Source organism: Salvelinus namaycush, chromosome 33 (genome assembly GCF_016432855.1).
Source record: "Salvelinus namaycush isolate Seneca chromosome 33, SaNama_1.0, whole genome shotgun sequence".
NCBI lineage: Eukaryota > Metazoa > Chordata > Actinopteri > Salmoniformes > Salmonidae > Salvelinus > Salvelinus namaycush.
In genome coordinates this window covers 14,448,304-14,468,792 of record NC_052339.1, presented here as the reverse complement: position 1 = coordinate 14,468,792, position 20,489 = coordinate 14,448,304, and the positions used below count along the sequence as shown (strand labels likewise).

At 44.2% G+C, this 20,489-nt stretch overlaps 1 protein-coding gene across 1 annotated transcript in view; it reads right to left on the bottom strand.

Moving 5' to 3' along the window:
* Window positions 1–4,923: 4,923 nt before the first annotated feature.
* adarb2 (adenosine deaminase RNA specific B2 (inactive)) overlaps window positions 4,924–20,489 on the bottom strand; it is a 61,859-nt gene continuing 46,293 nt past the window's right edge. Inside the window, exons 8-10 of the mRNA XM_038972657.1 lie at window positions 12,237–12,418; window positions 6,097–6,281; window positions 4,924–5,100 (exon numbers count right to left, since the gene is read on the bottom strand). Coding sequence (XP_038828585.1) covers window positions 4,924–5,100; window positions 6,097–6,281; window positions 12,237–12,418 — 544 coding nt within the window. The remainder of the gene's footprint in view (window positions 5,101–6,096; window positions 6,282–12,236; window positions 12,419–20,489) is intronic.

Below are 20,489 nucleotides of genomic sequence, written 5' to 3'. Positions count from 1 at the left end.
CTCTCGCTCTCTCTTGTTTTCTTGTCTCCGTCTGTCTGTCTCTCCCTTCTTCTCTGTAAAGCCCCTCTGACTGGGGGTAGTAAGCAGTCTGATGGAAAGGTCAGGGGTTAGTCACATAGATAAGGGTCGCTTGTCATCCCTCAGTGGGAATAATGTGTTTTATAACACATTTGGATTGGTTGACAGTTGACACGATCAAGGTTAGATTTCTATTTAACTTTATCAGACAAGACCTAACGGCATTCTATTGATGTCTCTTTTCTTGTTAAATCCAGAATTGGATCACCTTCAGGCTATTCCAAATCTCCAGTCATGTAGGATGTTAATGTGTAATTACAAAGCAGTATTTTTTTGTGTTTGAACAAGTTGGGAAAATCCCTGGTTTTGGTATTAAGCTCATACAGTACAGTAGATTTCATTCATTACTTCTGAGCGGAGTGGTATCCAGAGCCCAGCCCTAGCTCCCGATCATGTCTATTAGATTACAGTTAGATGACCAAGCACAAGGGCCAGGCTGTGGAGTAAATAGTCAATTATGATGTTTGTTGTAGTGTGGACAGTCATGAGACATACGTGCCCTGAGGGGAAAAGAGAGATACATACAACTATCCCTTCTCATAGCTCATTTGGTGGCTCCCCACCCAGTTTGACACCTGTCACTGAGACAGGATGATTACCAATTCCAATGTATTTCCTTGGGGAAGGGAAGAGTCTCTAATATTTGTGTGTGGAGGTGATGCATCTGTGGAGACAGACAGTCATGAAAACAGTGTTTATTTCAATTCATAGTGGAAAGGGCCACATACTGTAGGCCTAAAGAACATTTTATATGTTTTAGGTTGATAAATTGTGATGCACACGTTACCCGGTTTTCTCTTCCCACAGACCAAGCTAATGAGTATCCTGGAGACTAAATATTGCACAGTAACCTATATCATCACAAATAACCAAGACAAAGATAAAATGACCAGATTTTCAGATTTTATTCACATGTACAAACATTCACTTTTAAGGTATTACTGAAGTGCAATTTACAACCTTAGCAGCATGTATTCATAGAACTTCAATTTACATCTGAATTAGACATATCTTCATTATCGTCTTCCCATATTGTATTTTTTTATTGTTTAAAATTTTTACAAATATACACTCATTTAATACAACATTACCATTCAGTCATGCCATACTGTTAATATCTCTCAAAATAATCAACGGGTTTTTAACGAGGAATCAGTTTTTTATATTTGCCAGAAACCACAAAACTACACTACGTGACCAAAAGTATGTGGACACCTGCTTGTCGAACGTCTCATTCCAAAATCATTAATATGGAGTTGGTCCCCCCTTTGCTGCTATAACAGCCTCCACTCTTCTGGGAAGGCTAGATGTTGGAACATTGCTGAGAGGACTTGCTTCCATTCAACCACGAGCATTAGTAAGGTTGGACAATTAGGCCTGGCTCGCAGTCGGCATTCCAATTCATCCCATTCATCCAAAAGGTGTTCAATGGGGTTAAGGTCAGTGCTCTGTGCAGGCCAGTCAAGTTCTTCCACACCAAATTCGACAAACCATTTCTGTATGGACCTCACTTTGTGCACGGGGGCATTGTCATGATGAAACAGGAAAGGGCCTTCCCCAAACTGTTGCCCCAAAGTTCGAAACACAGAATCGTTTAGAATGTCATTGTATGCTGTAGCGTTAAGATTCCCCTTCACTGTAACTAAGGGGCCTAGCCCGAACCATTATTCCTCCTCCACCAAACTTTACAGTTGGCCCTATGCATTGGGGCATGTAGCGTTCTCCTGGCATCTGCCAAACCCAGATTCATCTGTTGGACTGCCAGATGGTGAAGCGGGATTCATCACTCCAGAGAACGTGTTACCACTGCTCCAGAGTACGATGGCGGCGAGCTTTACACCACTCCAGCTGACGCTTGGCATTGCGCACGGTGATCTTAGGCTTGTGTGCAGCTGCTCTGCCATGGAAACCCATTTCATGAGGCTCCCAATGAACAGTTATTGTGCTGACATTGCTTCCAGAGGCAGTTTGGAACTCGGTAGTGAGTGTTGCAACCGAGGACAGATGTTTTTTTACCACGCTACACGCTTCAGCACTTGGCGGTTCCATTCTGTGAGCTTGTGTGGCCTACCACTTCACCGCTGAGCCGTTGTTGCTCCTAGATGTTTCCACTTCACAATAACAGCACTTACAGTTGACCGGGTAGCTCTAGCAGGGCAGACATTTGACGAACTGACTTGTTTGAAAGGTGGCATCCTATGATGGTGCCACATTGGAAGTCACTGAGCTCTTCAGTAAGGCTATTCTACTGCCAATGTTTGTCTATGGAGATTGCATGGCTTTGTGCTCGATTTCTTACACCTGTCGGTAACAGCTGTGGCTGAAATATCCAAATCCATTAATTTGAAGGGGTGTCCACATACTTTTGTATATATAGTGTATGTTTGACTAATTGAATGACTATGAAAAATAACTGGTAAAACATACCACAAGCTTCCAACAGAATGTGCCTCTACATTTAATAATAGAGCGAATTAGAAAATAAAAGAGAAATATGTACAAGATGAACCTTCAGAGGGAAAACTAGTTAGATTATTCTTTACAACACATGTATGTGTATGAAGATGACAAAAGAGTTTGAGTTTATTCATGGTTCATTATCACTCCACATAATGTCCTATGTGTACCAGGGTTAGGGTCAATTCCAATTCAATTCAGACAATGCATTTCAATGGAATTTACCCCAACCCTGATGTGCACTGTGTTTATGTATGTATGACATGCATCTAGTGATCTGTGATTGGGGTCATACTAGCCTTGACAAGGGGTGGGTTCTCTTTATAAAAGACAACAACCTTCACTGGATCTCTACTCAACTAACGGGGACAGGGAGGATTTTATAAAAACTTAAAGACCTACTCCTGCTATTCTGGAACTTTTCCAATTGAAAAAACGATATCCCACTTTGATGATAATGATGATCCACATTCTTGCCCGTTGGAACACTATATCAGAGAAATGACTGTGACACTATTTCCTACAGTCTACCTGCCCGGTGGACCTTACACACTACCAAAATGGGATCTGAGGCAGAGGAGAGTGATGGACAAGTAACAACACTGACACATAAGAACTATGACCACTAGGTGACACTGTTACTGTGTTTAATATAATAGCCTGGACTGTTCTCTTCGTGAACTCCAAGGAAAGTGTCAGAGTAAGGTGGGAGGATTTAAACAACATGACGATAATGTATGCATATAACGTTAACTTATTCCTACATTGGAACATCACACATGTAAAAACAAAACCTTGTAATACTAAAATAAAGCATATTTTCAAGATTAAACGGGGGGTGAAAATAGGACATTTGAAATGAACACAAACATAAAGTAAGGGGGCCAACGTGGACAAACATGGCCAGGGTTGAGAAGTCAGTGTTTTACAGGTGACATTTGATAGCGTGTAGTGTGTTCTAGCGTTCTGAACCTTTACATACTGGCTTGGGGAGTAGTGAGGATGTGAAACAAAGAAGAGAACGGTCCCTCGCTACCACCCAGCACCTGGGCTATAGAGTAGGGCCAATAGAGAGTTAATGACTCCGCAACTAAACACCAAAATGCATTTTGTTAAGTAGGGTTGTATTTATTGTTTTTCTCCCAGTGACGACTGAATGTCAGTCCATTCTGAGTCCTTCCCATCATTGCAGGTAATCGCTCGTCATCCAAACCACTGTAGCAGGTTGGTCACAACCCTTTTACACCAGCTCAAAGTGAGCGCAGCTAACAAGTCAGGCTCACGACTGCTCTATTGTGCGTTAATCAACCCCCCTTTATCATCAACCTGTCAGTGGTAAAAAAACGGGGGAAAACTGTGCCATTCCAATTACAGCGAGAGACCTGACTACAAAGGTAAAAAGGTGAAATCAACTCAAGAGCGTTAATGACAGGTATTAAAGAAGCTAATATGGCTGTGGTGTTCTATCTGAAAGGGGAACCCCAGTGTGGGCTAATGGCAGCAGTTATGTTGCTATCACCTCCATTCTCCTCTATTCCCTTTGTGCCACTAAGAGCAGGTGGAATTAACCTGTCGTGGCCACGTCAGAACCTCTAGCTTCGTGACTTGTGTTAGAGTCAGAAGCGAGCGGAGAGAGGTGGAGAGGAGGCGAGAGAGAGGGGAGAGGGGAGCAGAGAATGAGATCGGTGAAGGAGAGGGGGTTGAAGATGGCAGAGAGGAACAGAGGGATAGAAAGGGGGTCGAAAGATGAAGTGATAGAGAAAAAAGGAGATGGACAGACAAAGAGATGCTGTGAAAAGGGAGAGATAGGTGAGATATATGTGAACTGGGCCTGTGGCAAGCGGGCGTGTGTGTGTGTAACGGTGAGTTGTCTATCTGGTTCTTTGTGGTCCTTTTCTCTTTCTCCATCTCTCTGTCCATCACACGTCACAATGACAGGCTCTGTAATTGGCTGGCCCTGTCCCCCATCCCGCTGGAGCTCTGCAGGCGCACCGCCGCCCCCAAATGGCTGATGACAAGATAGCGGCTGCCTTTCACATTGACCAAGGTTACCCTGCCTTCTTTCCTGCCTTCTCCCCGGCTTTGACATGACAACCAGGGACCAGCGGGATAATGAAGGAGAGGTCCGATCAAACCCACTTTCTTTCATTCCCGTTTTCATTTTTTATTTTTTGGGTGGAACTTGAACGACCGACATCAATGGTGGCTTTTGCCGAGGAGGAGATGGAGGCTTGTAGAGCAAACCAAAGTCAGCGGACAACAATAAAGCCAACTGCCACATGCTCCTTCTACAGACACGCACGCAAACGGACGGATGAACACGGACACGCACACCACAGGAAGCTGGTGTGCGTGTGCATAATAATGGCTGGAATGGAGTGAAATGTCTTAGTCCTGTAGCAGGAAGCTCTCCTGCTCTGGAGGTTTCTTCACCCAGGTTCCCAGGCCTGTCTCCTGTAGCGATCTGAGCCACTGCTGTTTGGCAGTCTGGTAAGAGCCGGCAGCCATCTTGGCCTCACAGTACATCAGTGGCTGGTCCACGGGCCCGGAAGCATGGATACTCAACTGGAGAGAGAAGGAAGAAGAAGGAGGGAGAGAAAAAGGCAGAGAGAGAAATAAAGATGTAGCGAGAAAGAGAGAGGGAGAAAAAGACGGGGTAGAGGGTTAGGGTAAGAGAGATAGAGAGCAAAACAAAACTAATGAGCTGGCACAAACGGGGAACTTCAACAGCTGTGTAATCTCCCCATTTAAATTTCACAAGCAATTGAACATTCTCTGTGCTTTTGTGCATTTCCTTTGTTGCGCAGGCAGAAAGAGAAGAGGAGCAGCCGCTAGGCGAGGCGAGAGAGGGGACGTAGGCACAGTCAAGTCACAAAGTTTCTTTGGAGATTACTGTGTCTGCTGTTGCATGCCTTACTGCGAGCGGGGACCAATTTCCAAGGGCGGCGCTCCTCAAGTGCTTCTCCAAATAATTATGGTTATATAATCATTATAATTTAACTGCCACCATTTGGGTGTTGCAGGCATTTACATACATTTTCATAATGAAAATTAAACTGCGCTTTGTGTTTGTTCTAAAATAATAGGCTGCTATTGTGTGAAGGGGGGGGGGGGTTAAGCTGCTGTAGAGTACTGTGGCAGCTGTTGCTGGACACACAGAGACGTCAAGTGGTTCCATGCTACTCACCGGAAGCTTGGTTAGTCGCTATTAAAGGCATGGTATGACATTTTTTTAATGCCATGTACAGATATACTATCTTAATTTGATCCGTTTTTCACAGCAGAAAAATATTCCTGCAGCAACATGACATGTCAATTCGTATGTGGAATATAATTTATGGATTATAAATACATTTTTGTGATTGTTACATTTTTCGTTAGGGAAAATCAAGGCTGACATTTTAAAGTGGAAATTACACCTTAGAAGCCTTTCAAACTTCAGAAACCTTTTTAAACCTTGAACATTCTCTGCAACAACAGAGTGATCGAATTAAGATCGAACATCTGTATTCATTATGATACAGTTCATAGTGTGTGCGTGTTTCTGTCTGCAGTACTCACCTTGCGGTACAGCCTTGCCCAGCGGGTGAACAGAGCGTGCTTGCAGAGCCTTGATGGCGTCCCAGAGTCCCTCTTCCGTCCCGTAGCCGCGTTGACCACCTCCAGCTGACCGTCCCCACAAGTCCAGTTCACACTGACACACAGAGACTTCCCCGGCTGACGACACTCACCGCTGACACTCAGACCTGCAGGGATGCACAGGAAAAAAAGGTATTTTTTCTTTTTAGAATGTGTGTGATTGCTTAAGCTTTTAGTCATATTAGACACAGGGTTATCCCGGTTAACCCAGAACTAAAGACTTGCGTAATTGGTTAGATGCTCGATTAAAGGTAGACTCAGCGAAATGATGTTGCCACGAGCAGCACCGCAGATATTGAGATGAGCGAGATCCAACACTTCGCACACACAGTCACAAACAGTATCGGCGCATGTGCACGGTATTGCTTCACGCTGTCACAGCGTGGTAGCCACAGGACCAAAACAGCAGAGAAGTTGAGCCCCGCGCTTCAACGCTGTTTACTTTCTGCATCTACGTCATATTGCTGAGTCTACCTTTAAGTTCTGGATCCATACATGTTGAGAAGAGATAAAACGAGGATCGGAACTGGAATGAAGAGCTCCACCCTCTCTCTTTGCAAGTTACGGGCAAGTCTATGGGCCAAAAGTACCCTCCCCTTCCGAAATTCAAAAGATACTAACACCTGCGAAATTGTGATTTGTCCAAATAACCAGTGACGAAAAACCCAAGCACCGTAACTAATGCTGATGGTTATCTCATGCATCCCGTTGTATCATGAAAGATCTACGGTACCGTTTATGCAGTCTGTCCACGAGAGATTAGACACATGGGGACCGTCTTGTTATATAGAGGCCAAGAGACATATTTGCTACACTTTTACACTAATGCAACATCTGAAGGATAAAAAACAGCTGAAACATGAAATTACTGTATGTTTGTTTCACCTGAACCTGAACTTCATACTTCGATTTGCTTTTCATTTTCACTTTTTTTGTGGTTAACTCCCTCTAGCAAAGAACAGATGCAACGTTTGCAGTGGTGCAAAAGCTTAGTCAACCTGGTTCTCTATCTCCAAGCTGTTTATACACCAGCCTCTCTCCTCAGAGAGCAGTTACAGACACTGGGGGGAGAGGGAGAGAAGACGGGAGGGAGGGACAGGAAGAGGAAGAGAGAGCGAGAGACAGAGAGAGAGAGACACTAGGGTGAGAGAGAGAGGGAGAAAGGGATAGGAAACAGTGGGGGAAGAGAGAGAGAGAGAGAGGAGAGTGAGGGGGGAGTGATGGGGGAGAAAGAAAGAGAGAGAAAAGACAGAGAGTGAAAGAAAATGAAAGACCGAGGGTCTATCAGGCATGCGAGTGTGCATTTCATTAAAGGGAAACGTGTTGACGTGGATAATGTAACGTGGGCGTTTGAAGCTTCACTATCTCTGTGGTAAACACTGTGCCTGAGATACTGAGGTCCCTCACTGGACTCCTCAATCAGACACAGCCTCTCACATCCAATTAGCTAGCCTAGCGCTCCGATAGCACTCTGCACGAAAAGCAGTGGAGGGTAGGAGGAGAGGTGGAGGATAGGTGGCGAGGAGGAAAATGGGATGAGGAAGAGATGAGTTGAAGAGGAGAATATTGAGAAAGGAGGATGGTGAGGAGAGAAGAAGGGCAAGGAGGAGGAGGAGGAAGAGGAGGAGGATGGGAGGAGACTCAGCCACTAGACTTCATGTACAATGAATTAGCACCCAGTGTTACAGAACAAGAGAAGTGAGAACCAGTCCCCCCCTATGGACACAGGGAATTAGCACCCCTGCTGAGTGCAGCTAAAAAAACATACACACTCCAGCAGCATTGTCAAGACATCAACACTGATTATAATGTAGTTATGCACTGGTGGAAACAAAGTAGAAAATACAAGTAGGAATGTTTACCTTGACACAGGGTAACTAAAAACGCATGCAAAGTACGATGCACCCATAATATGTCTCCATTTGAATAAAATGTTTAAGTCTGGACAAGTGTCCATATTAATGATATGATCGAATCGCTCATAATTAATAACGCTATTACTATTGCAGTAGTTAGTAGATGGATCAGTTTTGATAAAGATACCTTAAGAAAAAGGACTTGGTCATATAATTGTATAGAAACAAAGCCATGCATTCTGAGATATAACACAAAATAGATTTAACACATTCTCAGTGATCATCTTTCTCTGTGGCAGACTCATTCCCCCATAGTCCCATCTTCACTCTTCCATTCACCAGTCTTTCATTCCTCTCTTCCTTCTTTTCTATAGCTTTTCAGAGCTGGAATAAATTGCCTGCCGACATAACAATCACCTAGTCTCTTATTATCATCCCTCCTTTCTCTTACAGAGACACACCTCTTTGAACAAAAGACTCCCCCCTCTCTTGCTCTCTCTCTCTTTCTCCTGTCTCCCCCCTCTCTCTCTCTCTTTCTCCCTCTCCTGTCTCCCTCCTCTCCCTCTTTCTCCCTCTCCTGTCTCCCTCCTCTCCCTCTCCTGTCTCCCTCCTCTCCCTCTCTCTCTCTTTCTCCCTCTCCTGTCTCCCTCTCCTGTCTCCCTCCTCTCCCTCTCCTGTCTCCCCCTCTTTCTCCATCTCTCTCCCTCTCTCTCTCTATCACACTGCCTCTATTCATGCCTCATTTGATCCCTTCAATCGACTTGACTCTTGTGTCTCTGTAATAGCCAATTAGATTTTTCTGTGAAGTCTTGATCAGTTTCTCTATTCTAGTTAGCGCTCTGCAGGTAGCTCATGAAGTAGACCAATTCAAACCTGTGGTTATGTGATGTATAATAATTATAATAGCTGGAAAATGTAAATATTCATATCAAAAACCCACCACCACTAACGCTACAATTACTTCAAGAACCATTTCTGTGGCCACTGCTTAGAGCCATGCACGCAGATGCGGCATTAATATTGAGTGGACAACTGAAAAGTTGATACATGATACATGATACATGCAACTTAGGACCGTGAATGTGGAGGGGACAACACTTTATTAGACCACGCCACATCCAAGAACAAATGTCAATTGAAAAGTCTTAAATGTGATTGAGGCAAAAGGCAGCACTGGCAACGTATGATACCTACAATGTAAACGCTCTATAATAGTAAAAGTAACTCCAGGCCGTGTCTCCAGTGTGGTGTCTCCCGGTTTGGTTAAATCCAGGTGACTTTTTGAAGGACAACCTCATTGATGTATTTAGCCCCCTCTGCTCTCTGCTGCAGGTGGAGTCATTTGGTTGGCAGTGATAAGAGCTCCTGGGGAAGTCAGTCAGAGCCAGAGCCTTTCATATGACAGGACTTAAAATAACCCAGCCATTTCCCTGAACAAGAGGCCCAGACACAATGGTGGAGGATCTCATCAGGGCAGGATGAATGAAAAGGTGGAGGGAGGGTGGAGGAGGAGGGAGCATGGGCCCTGGGTCCTGGGAGTGAATGGAATGAACCATCCCTCCCTCCCTCTCTCTCTCTCTCTCTCTCTCTCCCCCTCTCCGTCCACCTCCTCTTTGCTCACTCCCTCCTCCACAATGAATGGTTGTCTGATAAGAGCTGTGATTACATTGATTTGGAGTAGGGCCATCTCTCCAATGACCCCCTCTCCTCTCCTCCTCCCCCTGTCCTCTACTGGCTCCATGGTTCAGACAGCAAAGATACACACACACACACACACGCACGCATGCAGACACGCACACACACACACAAAGCCACGTCCCAGTAAACACATAGACATAGCATTCTCTGATGTCCGTCTGCGATTTAAGCCTTGCACTGAGTTTACAAAGTTTATTTCCCAGCGATTGGACATTAGCCATCAGGATACTAGGAAGAAGAGGCCGTGTAGGCCCGTCTTTTCAGCCTAGCTTGGAGTCCCCGTTTCCTTCCTCTTCTTAATCGCCATGAATAGCCATAAAAAAAGCTAAGTCGAGCAGGAACCGGCAAGAAGCGCGCCCTCCTCAACGCCGCCGTCTTAGACACACCAGCTGTCGGTGCCCATCGAAGCCTTCCTCCCAGACAAGATTAACACATTCTATGCTTGCTTCGAGGCAGACAATACCGAGCCATCCAGGATGACTCGCTGCTCCAGATGACCAGGTGCTTTCACTCTCAGAGGTAGACGTGAGGTAAACTCTCAAAAAAGTGAATACAAAGCCGCTGGCCCATATGGCGTCCCTGGCTGCATCCTCAGCATGTGTGCTAACCAGCTGGCGGGCATCTTCTCGGACATCTTCAACTTGTCCCCGTCCCAGGCTGTAGTCCCCACCTACTTTAAGGAAACCAACACTGTCCCAGTGCCCAAGAAAGACAAAGTGACATTCCCAAATGACCTCGGTCATCATGAAGTGCTTCGAGAGGCTGGTCATTGCCCACATCAAGGCCAGCATGCCAGGCACACTGGACCCACTCCAATCTGCCTACCGCTCCAACTAGAAGTCTTCACGGGTCCAAAAAGTTGAAGTGGACCTGGGGCTTTCCCACCCGGACCCGATCTGCATAAATAAAAATAAATAAATATAGAGACCCATTCCGAACGGACCAGAGGACAACTAGACCCATTCCGTATGTAGACATGGTCGGATCCAGACCAGGTCTGATCCGAGTGAGGGAAGCAGAAAAGAAAAAAAATCATATTTGATGATAAGTAACCTTGCTATGGCACCTATTAGTCTACTATAGCGCGAGTCAATTGGTTGGTTGCTGTCTCTGGTCTCTCCCTCCCTGCTCGCTGTGTCACTCGCTCACAGTACAGCCCCATCCTCGCACCTCTCTCCCTCCTCTCACGCTTTATCAGCACCAGTTAATAAAGTAGCTTAAAATATTATTACTTAGTATCTGTCTTGACTGCATCAAACCGGGAGAAGCTAGTTAAAATAGCTAACGTTAGCTAGCTAGGCTAATTGAGGCTGCAGTGCATGCGATTTCTCATCCTACAGTTACAAATAAAAACAACTCCATTCAGAATATTAAGTAGCAGCCTACCTGTTGGCTCTTGGTCGTTGTAGCCTATCCTTCTCCTTCATTTTAATTCCATCTTCCATTGATTAGTTATCTCCTAACTTTTGCCACACACGGAGGCTCTATGACTGTAGCCTATTTCCGCTTTGATGACTTATGATTGGGTAACAACAAGCTACAAGCGCCACACTCCACTCTCGTGAAAAGCAAGAGCAGCAGCATAAATTATAAAATGTCTCTCTCTCTCGACTGCAGCAGTCCCGTTCGGATCAGTCAGTTAAAATTGGCCCGTGACAATCATAACAGATCCGACCCAGACTTGTGACATTATTTACAATTCTGTATCCGGACCCGCTCTGGTTTATTCTACCGCCTTTTACTTTATGTTCATATTCTTATATTTTCTTATTTGTTATTGTTGTTGTATTTTTGAGAAGGCACCTGCAAGTAAGTACTTCGTTGGACGATGTATACCATGCGCATCCTGTACATAGGACTAATAAAACTTGAAACTTGAAACACACTCAGAAGGATGTCTAGAACGACAGGCAGAATGCTTGTGGCAGATGTCTGTGGCCACGTCTGTTTTGTTTTGAGGTTCCCCTTGTCCAAGGTAAAGGTCACCATTCTGCCCTTTGTCAACAACGATGACATGAAGGAGAAACATTTCTCAAAGAATTTATGTCAACCTTTGAGCAAAACATTCATATTTAGAGCAGAAGGAGCAATTATCTTATGGAGACATACTATGTCCTTTATGTGGGGACTGTCTTCAGTACCTAACTTAATACTTCAGACAACTTCCAAGTGACTCTACAGTGTTCTTGGTTGTTCAATGATAAATTCATTATGACCATCATCACTAAAGGTCCTTCTGTACAATAATCATTCCTGATGATGATGGAGCTGTAAAAATATTCATCCTTATGACACCTAATTACCCAGAGTTCTGTGGCACTGGGGATCTTTAGAGAGGGAAAATGCCCTTCAAGAGTAATGTGCACGACCTACATCCCTAGCCGTGTGTGTATGGAGGGTGAACACACTGTTATCCAAAAACATATCCAAAGTTAAAACTATCATCGTGATAGATTTTGTATAGCGTTGCATTGTCTCTGTCTGTCTGTCTGTCTCTGTGTCTCTTACCACTAAGAAGAGGCTGGTTGCGTCTGTAAGTTGCGGGCAGCGGTCCGAGGCACTCCAGTCTCTGACTCATCACCCTGTTGAAGTGACCCGGGTGTCTGAGACTGCCCACCGTCAGACTGTGGAGGTACACCGGCTCCACAAAGTGACTCAACAATGCCCCCTGCAGTCCCAGGACGTTCCATCTACAGGAAAGGAGAGGGGGGAGATGAGAGAGAGAGCGAGGAAAGGAGAGAGAAAGAGGGGGGAGAGAGAAGAGGAGAGAGGAGGAAATAGAGGAAAGGTGAAGAGAAGAAGGAGAGAGGGGAGAAAAGAGAGGAGAGGAGAGAGGGGAGAAAAGAGAGGAGAGGGGAGAAAAGAGAGGAGAGGAGAGATGGGAGAAGATAGAGGAGAGGAGAGAGGGGAGATGGGAGAAGATAGAGGAGAGGAGAGAGGGGAGAAAAGAGAGGAGAGGGGAGATGGGAGAAGATAGAGGAGAGGAGAGAGGGGAGAAAAGAGAGGGGAAACAGAAGGAGCGTCAGTGGTGGACAGAGACAATCTGATCATTATCTGGCCAAAGGACGTGACAAGATAGGGAACAAATGGTGACACACACACACACACTCAACAAAGGTCAGAGCATTATCACTCATTACAGCCACCCAGATATTATCATTCATATATTCAACATTGACATCAGGGTTAATGCACTTCCAGCAGGTTTGTGCTTACAGGTGTGCTTTTCTTTCTCGAAGACCAGGGACAAGGGCAATCACCTCTGAGTTTGTTTAGGAAGATCCACGAGTGACACATAATCAATAAAGCTCTAATCCTGTCTGCATCTGTTACACAGAAGTGTGGTGGTGAGAGAGTACTATAATGGTGGTGAGATAGGCCAATACTGTTGGTGAGATAGGTCTATACTGTTGGTGAGATAGTACTATACTGGTGGTGATATAGTACTACACTGGTGGTGAGATACTGTAGTACTATATTAATGGTGAGATAGGCCTATACTGTTGGTGAGATAGTACTATACTGTTGGTGAGATAGTACTATACTGGTGGTGAGATAGTACTATACTGGCGGTGAGGGAGTACTATATTGGTAGTGAGATGATAGTACTATACTGGCGGTGAGGGAGTACTATATTGGTAGTGAGATGATAGTACTATACTGGTGGTGAGACAGTACTGTACTTGTGGTGAGATATTAATTTAATATACTGATGGTGAGATAGTACTATACTGGTGGTGAGATAGCACTATAGTGGTGGTGAGATACTGTAGTATTATACAAGTGGTGAGATAGTACTATACTGATGGTGAGATAGTCCTATACTGGTGGTAAGATACTGTAGTACTATACTGGTGGTGAGATAGTACTATACTGGTGGTGAGATAGTTATACACTGGTGGTGAGATAGTACTATACTGGGGGTGAGATAGTACTATACTGGTGGTGAGATACTGTAGTACTATACTGGTGGTGAGGGAGTACTATATTGGTGGTGAGATGATAGTACTATACTGGTGGTGAGACAGTACTGTACTTGTGGTGAGATATTAATGTAATATACTGATTGTGAGATAGGCATATACTGGTGGTGAGAGAGAACTAAACTGGTGGTGAGATAGTACTATACTGGTGGTGAGATAGTACTAAACTGGTGGTTAGACAGTACTATACTGGTGGTGAGATAGTACTACACTGGTGGTGAGATTGAAATATACTGATGGTGAGATTGAAATATACTGATGGTGAGACAGAAATATACTGGTGGTGAGATAGGCCTATACTGGTGGTGAGATAGGCCTATACTGGTGGTGAGATAGTACTATACTGGTGGTGAGGGAGTACTATACTGGTGGTGAGATATAAATATACTGATGGTGAGATGGTAATATACTGGTGGTGAGATACTGTAGTACTATACTGGTGGTGAGGGAGTACTATATTGGTGGTGAGATGATAGTACTATACCGGTGGTGAGACAGTACTGTACTGGTGGTGAGATATTAATTTAATATACTGGTGGTGCGATATAAATATACTGGAGGTGAGATAGTACTATAGTGGTGCTGAGATAGGCCTATACTGGTGCTGAGATAGGCCTATACCCGTGGTGAGATAGGCCTATACCAGTGGTGAGATAGTACTATATTGGTGGTGAGATAGTACTGTACTGGTGGTGAGATATTAATTTAATATACTGGTGGTGAGATAGAAATATACTGGTGGTATGATAGTACTATACTGGTGCTGAGATAGTACTATACTGGTGCTGAGATAGGCCTATACCCGTGGTGAGATAGGCCTATACCCGTGGTGAGATAGTACTTTACTGGTGGTGAGATAGTACTATACTGGTGGTGAGATAGTACTATACTGGTGGTGAGATAGTACTACACTGGTGGTGAGATAGTACTACACTGGTGGTGAGGGAGTACTATATTGGTGGGGAGATGATAGTACTATACCGGTGGTGAGATATTAATTTAATATACTGGTGGTGAGATATAAATATACTGGTGGTGAGATATTACTATACTGGTGCTGAGATAGGCCTATACTGGTGCTGAGATAGGCCTATACCCGTGGTGAGATAGGCCTATACCAGTGGTGAGATAGAAATATACTGGTGGTATGATAGTACTATACTGGTGGTGAGATATTAATTTAATATACTGGTGGTGAGATAGAAATATACTGGTGGTATGATAGTACTATACTGGTGGTGAGATATTAATTTAATATACTGGTGGTGAGATAGAAATATACTGGTGGTATGATAGTACTATATTGGTGGTGAGATACTGTAGTAGTAGTATATTGGTAGTGAGATATGCCTATACTGGTGGTGAGATTGTAATATACTGATGGTGAGATAGTACTATACTGGTGGTGAGTTTGTAATACTCTGATGGTGAGATAGTACTATACTGGTGGTGAAATGCTGTAGTACTATACTGGTGGTGAGGTGATACTATACTGGGGGTGAGATGATACTATACTGGTGGTGAGATACTGCAGTACTATACTGGTGGTGAGGTGATACTATACTGGGGGTGAGATGATACTATACTGGTGGTGAGATACTGCAGTACTATACTGGTGGTGAGGTGATACTATACTGGTGGTGAGATGATACTATACTGGTGGTGAGATGATACTATACTGGTCGTGAGATACTGCAGTACTATACTGGTGGTGAGGTGATACTATACTGGTGGTGAGATGATACTATACTGGTGGTGAGATAATGCAGTACTATACTGGTGGTGAGATGATACTATACTGGTGGTGAGGTGATACTATACTGGTGGTGAGATGATAATATACTGGTGGTGAGATACTGCAATACTATACTGGTTCTGAGATGATACTATACTGGTGGTGAGATACTGCAGTACTATACTGGTGGTGAGGTGATACTATACTGGGGGTGAGATGATACTATACTGGTGGTGAGATGATACTATACTGGTGGTGAGATACTGCAGTACTATACTGGTGGTGAGGTGATACTATACTGGTGGTGAGATACTGCAGTACTATACTGGTGGTGAGATGATACTATACTGGTGGTGAGATACTGCAGTACTATACTGGTGGTGAGGTGATACTATACTGGTGGTGAGATGATACTATACTGGTGGTGAGATACTGCAGTACTATACTGGTGGTGAGGTGATACTATACTGGTGGTGAGATGATACTATACTGGTGGTGAGATACTGCAGTACTATACTGGTGGTGAGGTGATACTATACTGGTGGTGAGATACTGCAGTACTATACTGGTGGTGAGATGATACTATACTGGTGGTGAGATACTGCAGTACTATACTGGTGGTGAGGTGATACTATACTGGTGGTGAGATACTGCAGTACTATACTGGTGGTGAGGTGATACTATACTGGGGGTGAGATGACACTATACTGGTGGTGAGATGATACTATACTGGTGGTGAGATACTGCAGTACTATAGTGGGGGTGAGATGATACTATACTGGGGGTGAGATGATACTATACTGGTGGTGAGATACTGCAGTACTATACTGGTGGTGAGGTGATACTATACTGGTGGTGAGATGATACTCTACTGGTGGTGAGATACTGCAGTACTATACTGGTGGTGAAGTGATACTATACTGGTGGTGAGATACTGCAGTACTATACTGGTGGTGAGATGATACTATACTGGTGGTGAGATACTGCAGTACTATACTGGTGGTGAGGTGATACTATACTGGTGGTGAGATGATACTATACTGGTGGTGAGATACTGCAGTACTATACTGGTGGTGAGGTGATACTATACTGGTGGTGAGATGATACTATACTGGTGGTGAGATACTGCAGTACTATACTGGTTGTGAGATGATACTATACTGGTGGTGAGATGATACTATACTGGTGGTGAGATACTGCAGTACTATACTGGTGGTGAGATACTGCAGTACTATACTGGTGGTGAGGTGATACTATACTGGTGGTGAGATACTGCAAAACTATACTGGTGGTGAGGTGATACTATACTGGTGGTGAGATGATACTATACTGGTGGTGAGATACTGCAGTGCTATACTGGGGGTGAGATGATACTATACTGGTGGTGAGATGATACTATACTGGTGGTGAGATGATACTATACTGGTGGTGAGATGATACTATACTGGTGGTGAGGTGATACTATACTGGTGGTGAGATGATACTATACTGGTGGTGAGATACTGCAGTACTATACTGGTTGTGAGATGATACTATACTGGTGGTGAGATACTGCAGTACTATACTGGTGGTGAGATACTGCAGTACTATACTGGTGGTGAGGTGATACTATACTGGTGGTGAGATACTGCAAAACTATACTGGTGGTGAGGTGATACTATACTGGTGGTGAGATGATACTATACTGGTGGTGAGATACTGCAGTGCTATACTGGGGGTGAGATGATACTATACTGGTGGCGAGATAGTACTACTGTACACTGGTGGCAGACCTGGTTTCAAGTACTATTTTAAATATTTTCAAATAATTTAGTTGCAAAACTGAAAACCCCACCCATCTGTCACTCCAAATAATATTTGAACCCAGATCTGAATGGTGGAGAGATAGTAGGTCTAGATGTCTCTAGACTGCCTTGTCATTTGCTGTTTAGACTAATCTATTTTCCAGAATACATTAACAAATGGATGAGGCATAATTACCATGTTTATAATGATTTCCTCCTTTCAGAGCAAGAGAACAAAGATATAGAAGCCCTCTGTGTGTACCTGGGTTGTGTAGCTGTGTACTCACACAAGCATTGGACTAAAGACCTTATGAGAAGCGCAATCAGAGGCAAACATTATGTTGCTCATTTTTACACCATTGTTCTTTTTGTTAATCAATGTATCTTTATCATGGCTGCAATAATTGCAATTATCTTTTCCTCTTGCATCCCCGTTCATGACTAATAATGAGTCATTATGTTTTTTGCTTCCCCGAGCAGTCAATTAACATCGACGTTTTCCAAGAATCGCTAAACTGCGCTAACTGCCGCCCCGGCTGTACCTGCGCCACCACAATCTGTTCGTGGGATCTGTCCTACCTTTTCCAAACAAAAGAAAGAGCTCTATTCTCTCTTTTCCCCTCCCGCTACTTCCACCAAAACAGAAATGATTTAGCTTGAAATATTAATTTACCTAGGAAGCAACGCTGTGAATTAGAAACATATTTTAATCTCATGCAAGAAAAGACAGCCATCTGGCTGTTGCATGGATTTTAAAGGGGGAGACTCCCTCCCTCTCCCCCTTCCTCTCTCTATCCCTCCTTCTATCCCTCCCTCCTCCTCTCCGTAAACGGAGACCATTAAAGTAATGTGTTCATCTACATAACATCCAAATGGAAGATAAAGGTTCATAGTCATATGAAAGCCATTTAGGCCCTTCAATTAAAACAAGTCATTGACTTAATCAAACATCCACTCTCTGGTCAATCAGGTGCCCAACCCTGTTGTGCTTTTTCAAAAACACTAACGATAACAATAATGACAGTAGTAACGATCACAATAATTACAGCAATAGTAATGATGATTAAAAAAAATATATGAAAAAAAGCTTTCATGGTGGTTCATTTACCGTAACATAACTTTACGCCTATGCAAACAGACATGATGACATGAGGGAGTGGGGGATGAATGAATGGAGGGAGATATATGATGAAGGGAGGGATACAACAAGGAGTGTAACTGTGGGACAAACAGACAGTGGCAGTAGGGCAGGCTTCACCTCGGATGTGTCTATTTACAGCTCAAATAGTATGGCTACACTAGGATAAAAGGCTAAAGTCCCCTCTCCTCTCTCTCTTTCTCTCTCCACCCTCTTTATCCCTCTCTCTTTCACCCTGACCTTAATTATCTCGGCCTTTACTGACCCACTCACTTCAGTGGAGGCCAAGGATAATTTACAAGGATCTAAAACGGAGAAAGAGGAGTGGAGAGGGAGAGAAAGGGTGTCGGACGGTATCTAGCTTGGTGGAAAGAAAGAAAGAAAGGAAGAAAGGAAGTAGGATGTCCCTTTTCCTTTCCCCTGACTGCCGTGTCATATCCCTCTATTTTTTGCCAAGTAATTGCTTTCACCTATGGTGGTGACCTAGACAGATGTAATCGCTGCGTCTCCAGCCCCGGCCAACTGAATCATATTGGGCAGATTAACGGTCACTTTCAGGGGGAAAGAGGAGAGCCACCTCAGAATACACTATATATACAAAAGTATGTGGACACCCCTTCAAATTAGTGGATTTGGCTATTTCAGCCACACATTGCTGACAGTTCAGTGCAGTTCAGTGCAATCTCCATAGCAAAAATTGGCAGTAGAATGGCCTTACTAAAGAGCTCAGTGACTTTCAACGTGGCACCATCATAGGATGCCACCTTTCCAACAAGTCCGTTTGTCTCATTTCTGCCCTGCTAGAGCTGCCCCAGGCAGCTGTAAGGGCTGTTATTGTGAAGTGGAAATGTTTAGGAGCAACAACGGCTCAGACGCGAAGTGGTAGGCCACACAAGCTCACAGAATGGGACAGCCGAGTGCTGAAGTGCGAGCGCGTAAAAATCGTCTGTCCTCGGTTGCAACACTCACTACGAGTTCCAAACTGCCTCTGGAAGCAACGTCAACACAAGAACTGTTCATGAAATGGGTTTCTATGGCCGAGCAGCCGCACACAAGCCTAAGATCACCATGCGCAATGCCAAGCATTGGCTGGTGTGGTGTAAAGCTTGCAGCCATTGGGCTCTGGAGCAGTGGAAATGCGTTCTCTGGAGTGATTAATCACGCTTCACCATCTGGCAGTCCAACGGACAAATCTGTGTTTGGCGGATGCCAGGAGAATGCTACCTGCCCAAGTGCGTGTACCAACCGTAAAGTTTGGTGGAGGAGGAAAAATGGTCAGGGGCAATTTTTCATGGTTTGGGCTAGGCCCCTTAGTTCCAGTGAAGGGAAATCTTAACACTTCAGAATACAATGACATTCTAGATGATTCTGTGCTTCCAAATTTGTGGCAACAGTTTGGGGAAGGCCCTTTCCTGTTTCAGCATGACAATGCCCCCGTGCACAAAGCGAGGTCCATACAGAAATGGTTTGTCGGGATCGGTGTGGAAGAACTTGACTGGCCTACACAGAGCCCTGACCTCAACCCCATGAAACACCAGCAAAGAGGGGACCAACTCCATATTAATGCCCATGATTTTGGAATGAGATGTTCGTCGAGCAGGTGTCCACATACTTTTGGTAACATAGTGTATCTGTAGCTAGCTAGTCGAGGGCCTAACCCTCCCTGCTCGCTGCACATAAAGTGTCAAATAAAATCATTACATAGAAATATAATGACTAGAACGGACAACTGACCATGATCATTTGAATGGTATACTCAAGGGTACACTCAATAAGGCCACCGGTCCACTGACTTTGGGCATGTCCGTTTTAGTAATACTATTTCTATGGCTTAAAACATCTCTGCTAAGAGACTAGTTAGTCTGAGTGAGCAAGATACTGCCAAAATAAAGGAAACACTTGAGTAAATGAGGGATACAAAGTATATTGAAAGCAGGTGCTTCCACACAGGTGTGGTTTCTGAGTTGTTTAAGTAATTAATATGTGTGTGTGTGTGTGTGTGTGTGTGTGTGTGTGTGTGTGTGTGTGTGTGTGTGTGTGTGTGTGTGTGTGTGTGTCTCAGTCACCAGATCTCAACCCAATTGAATACTTACAATATGGGAGATTCTGGAGCGGCGACTG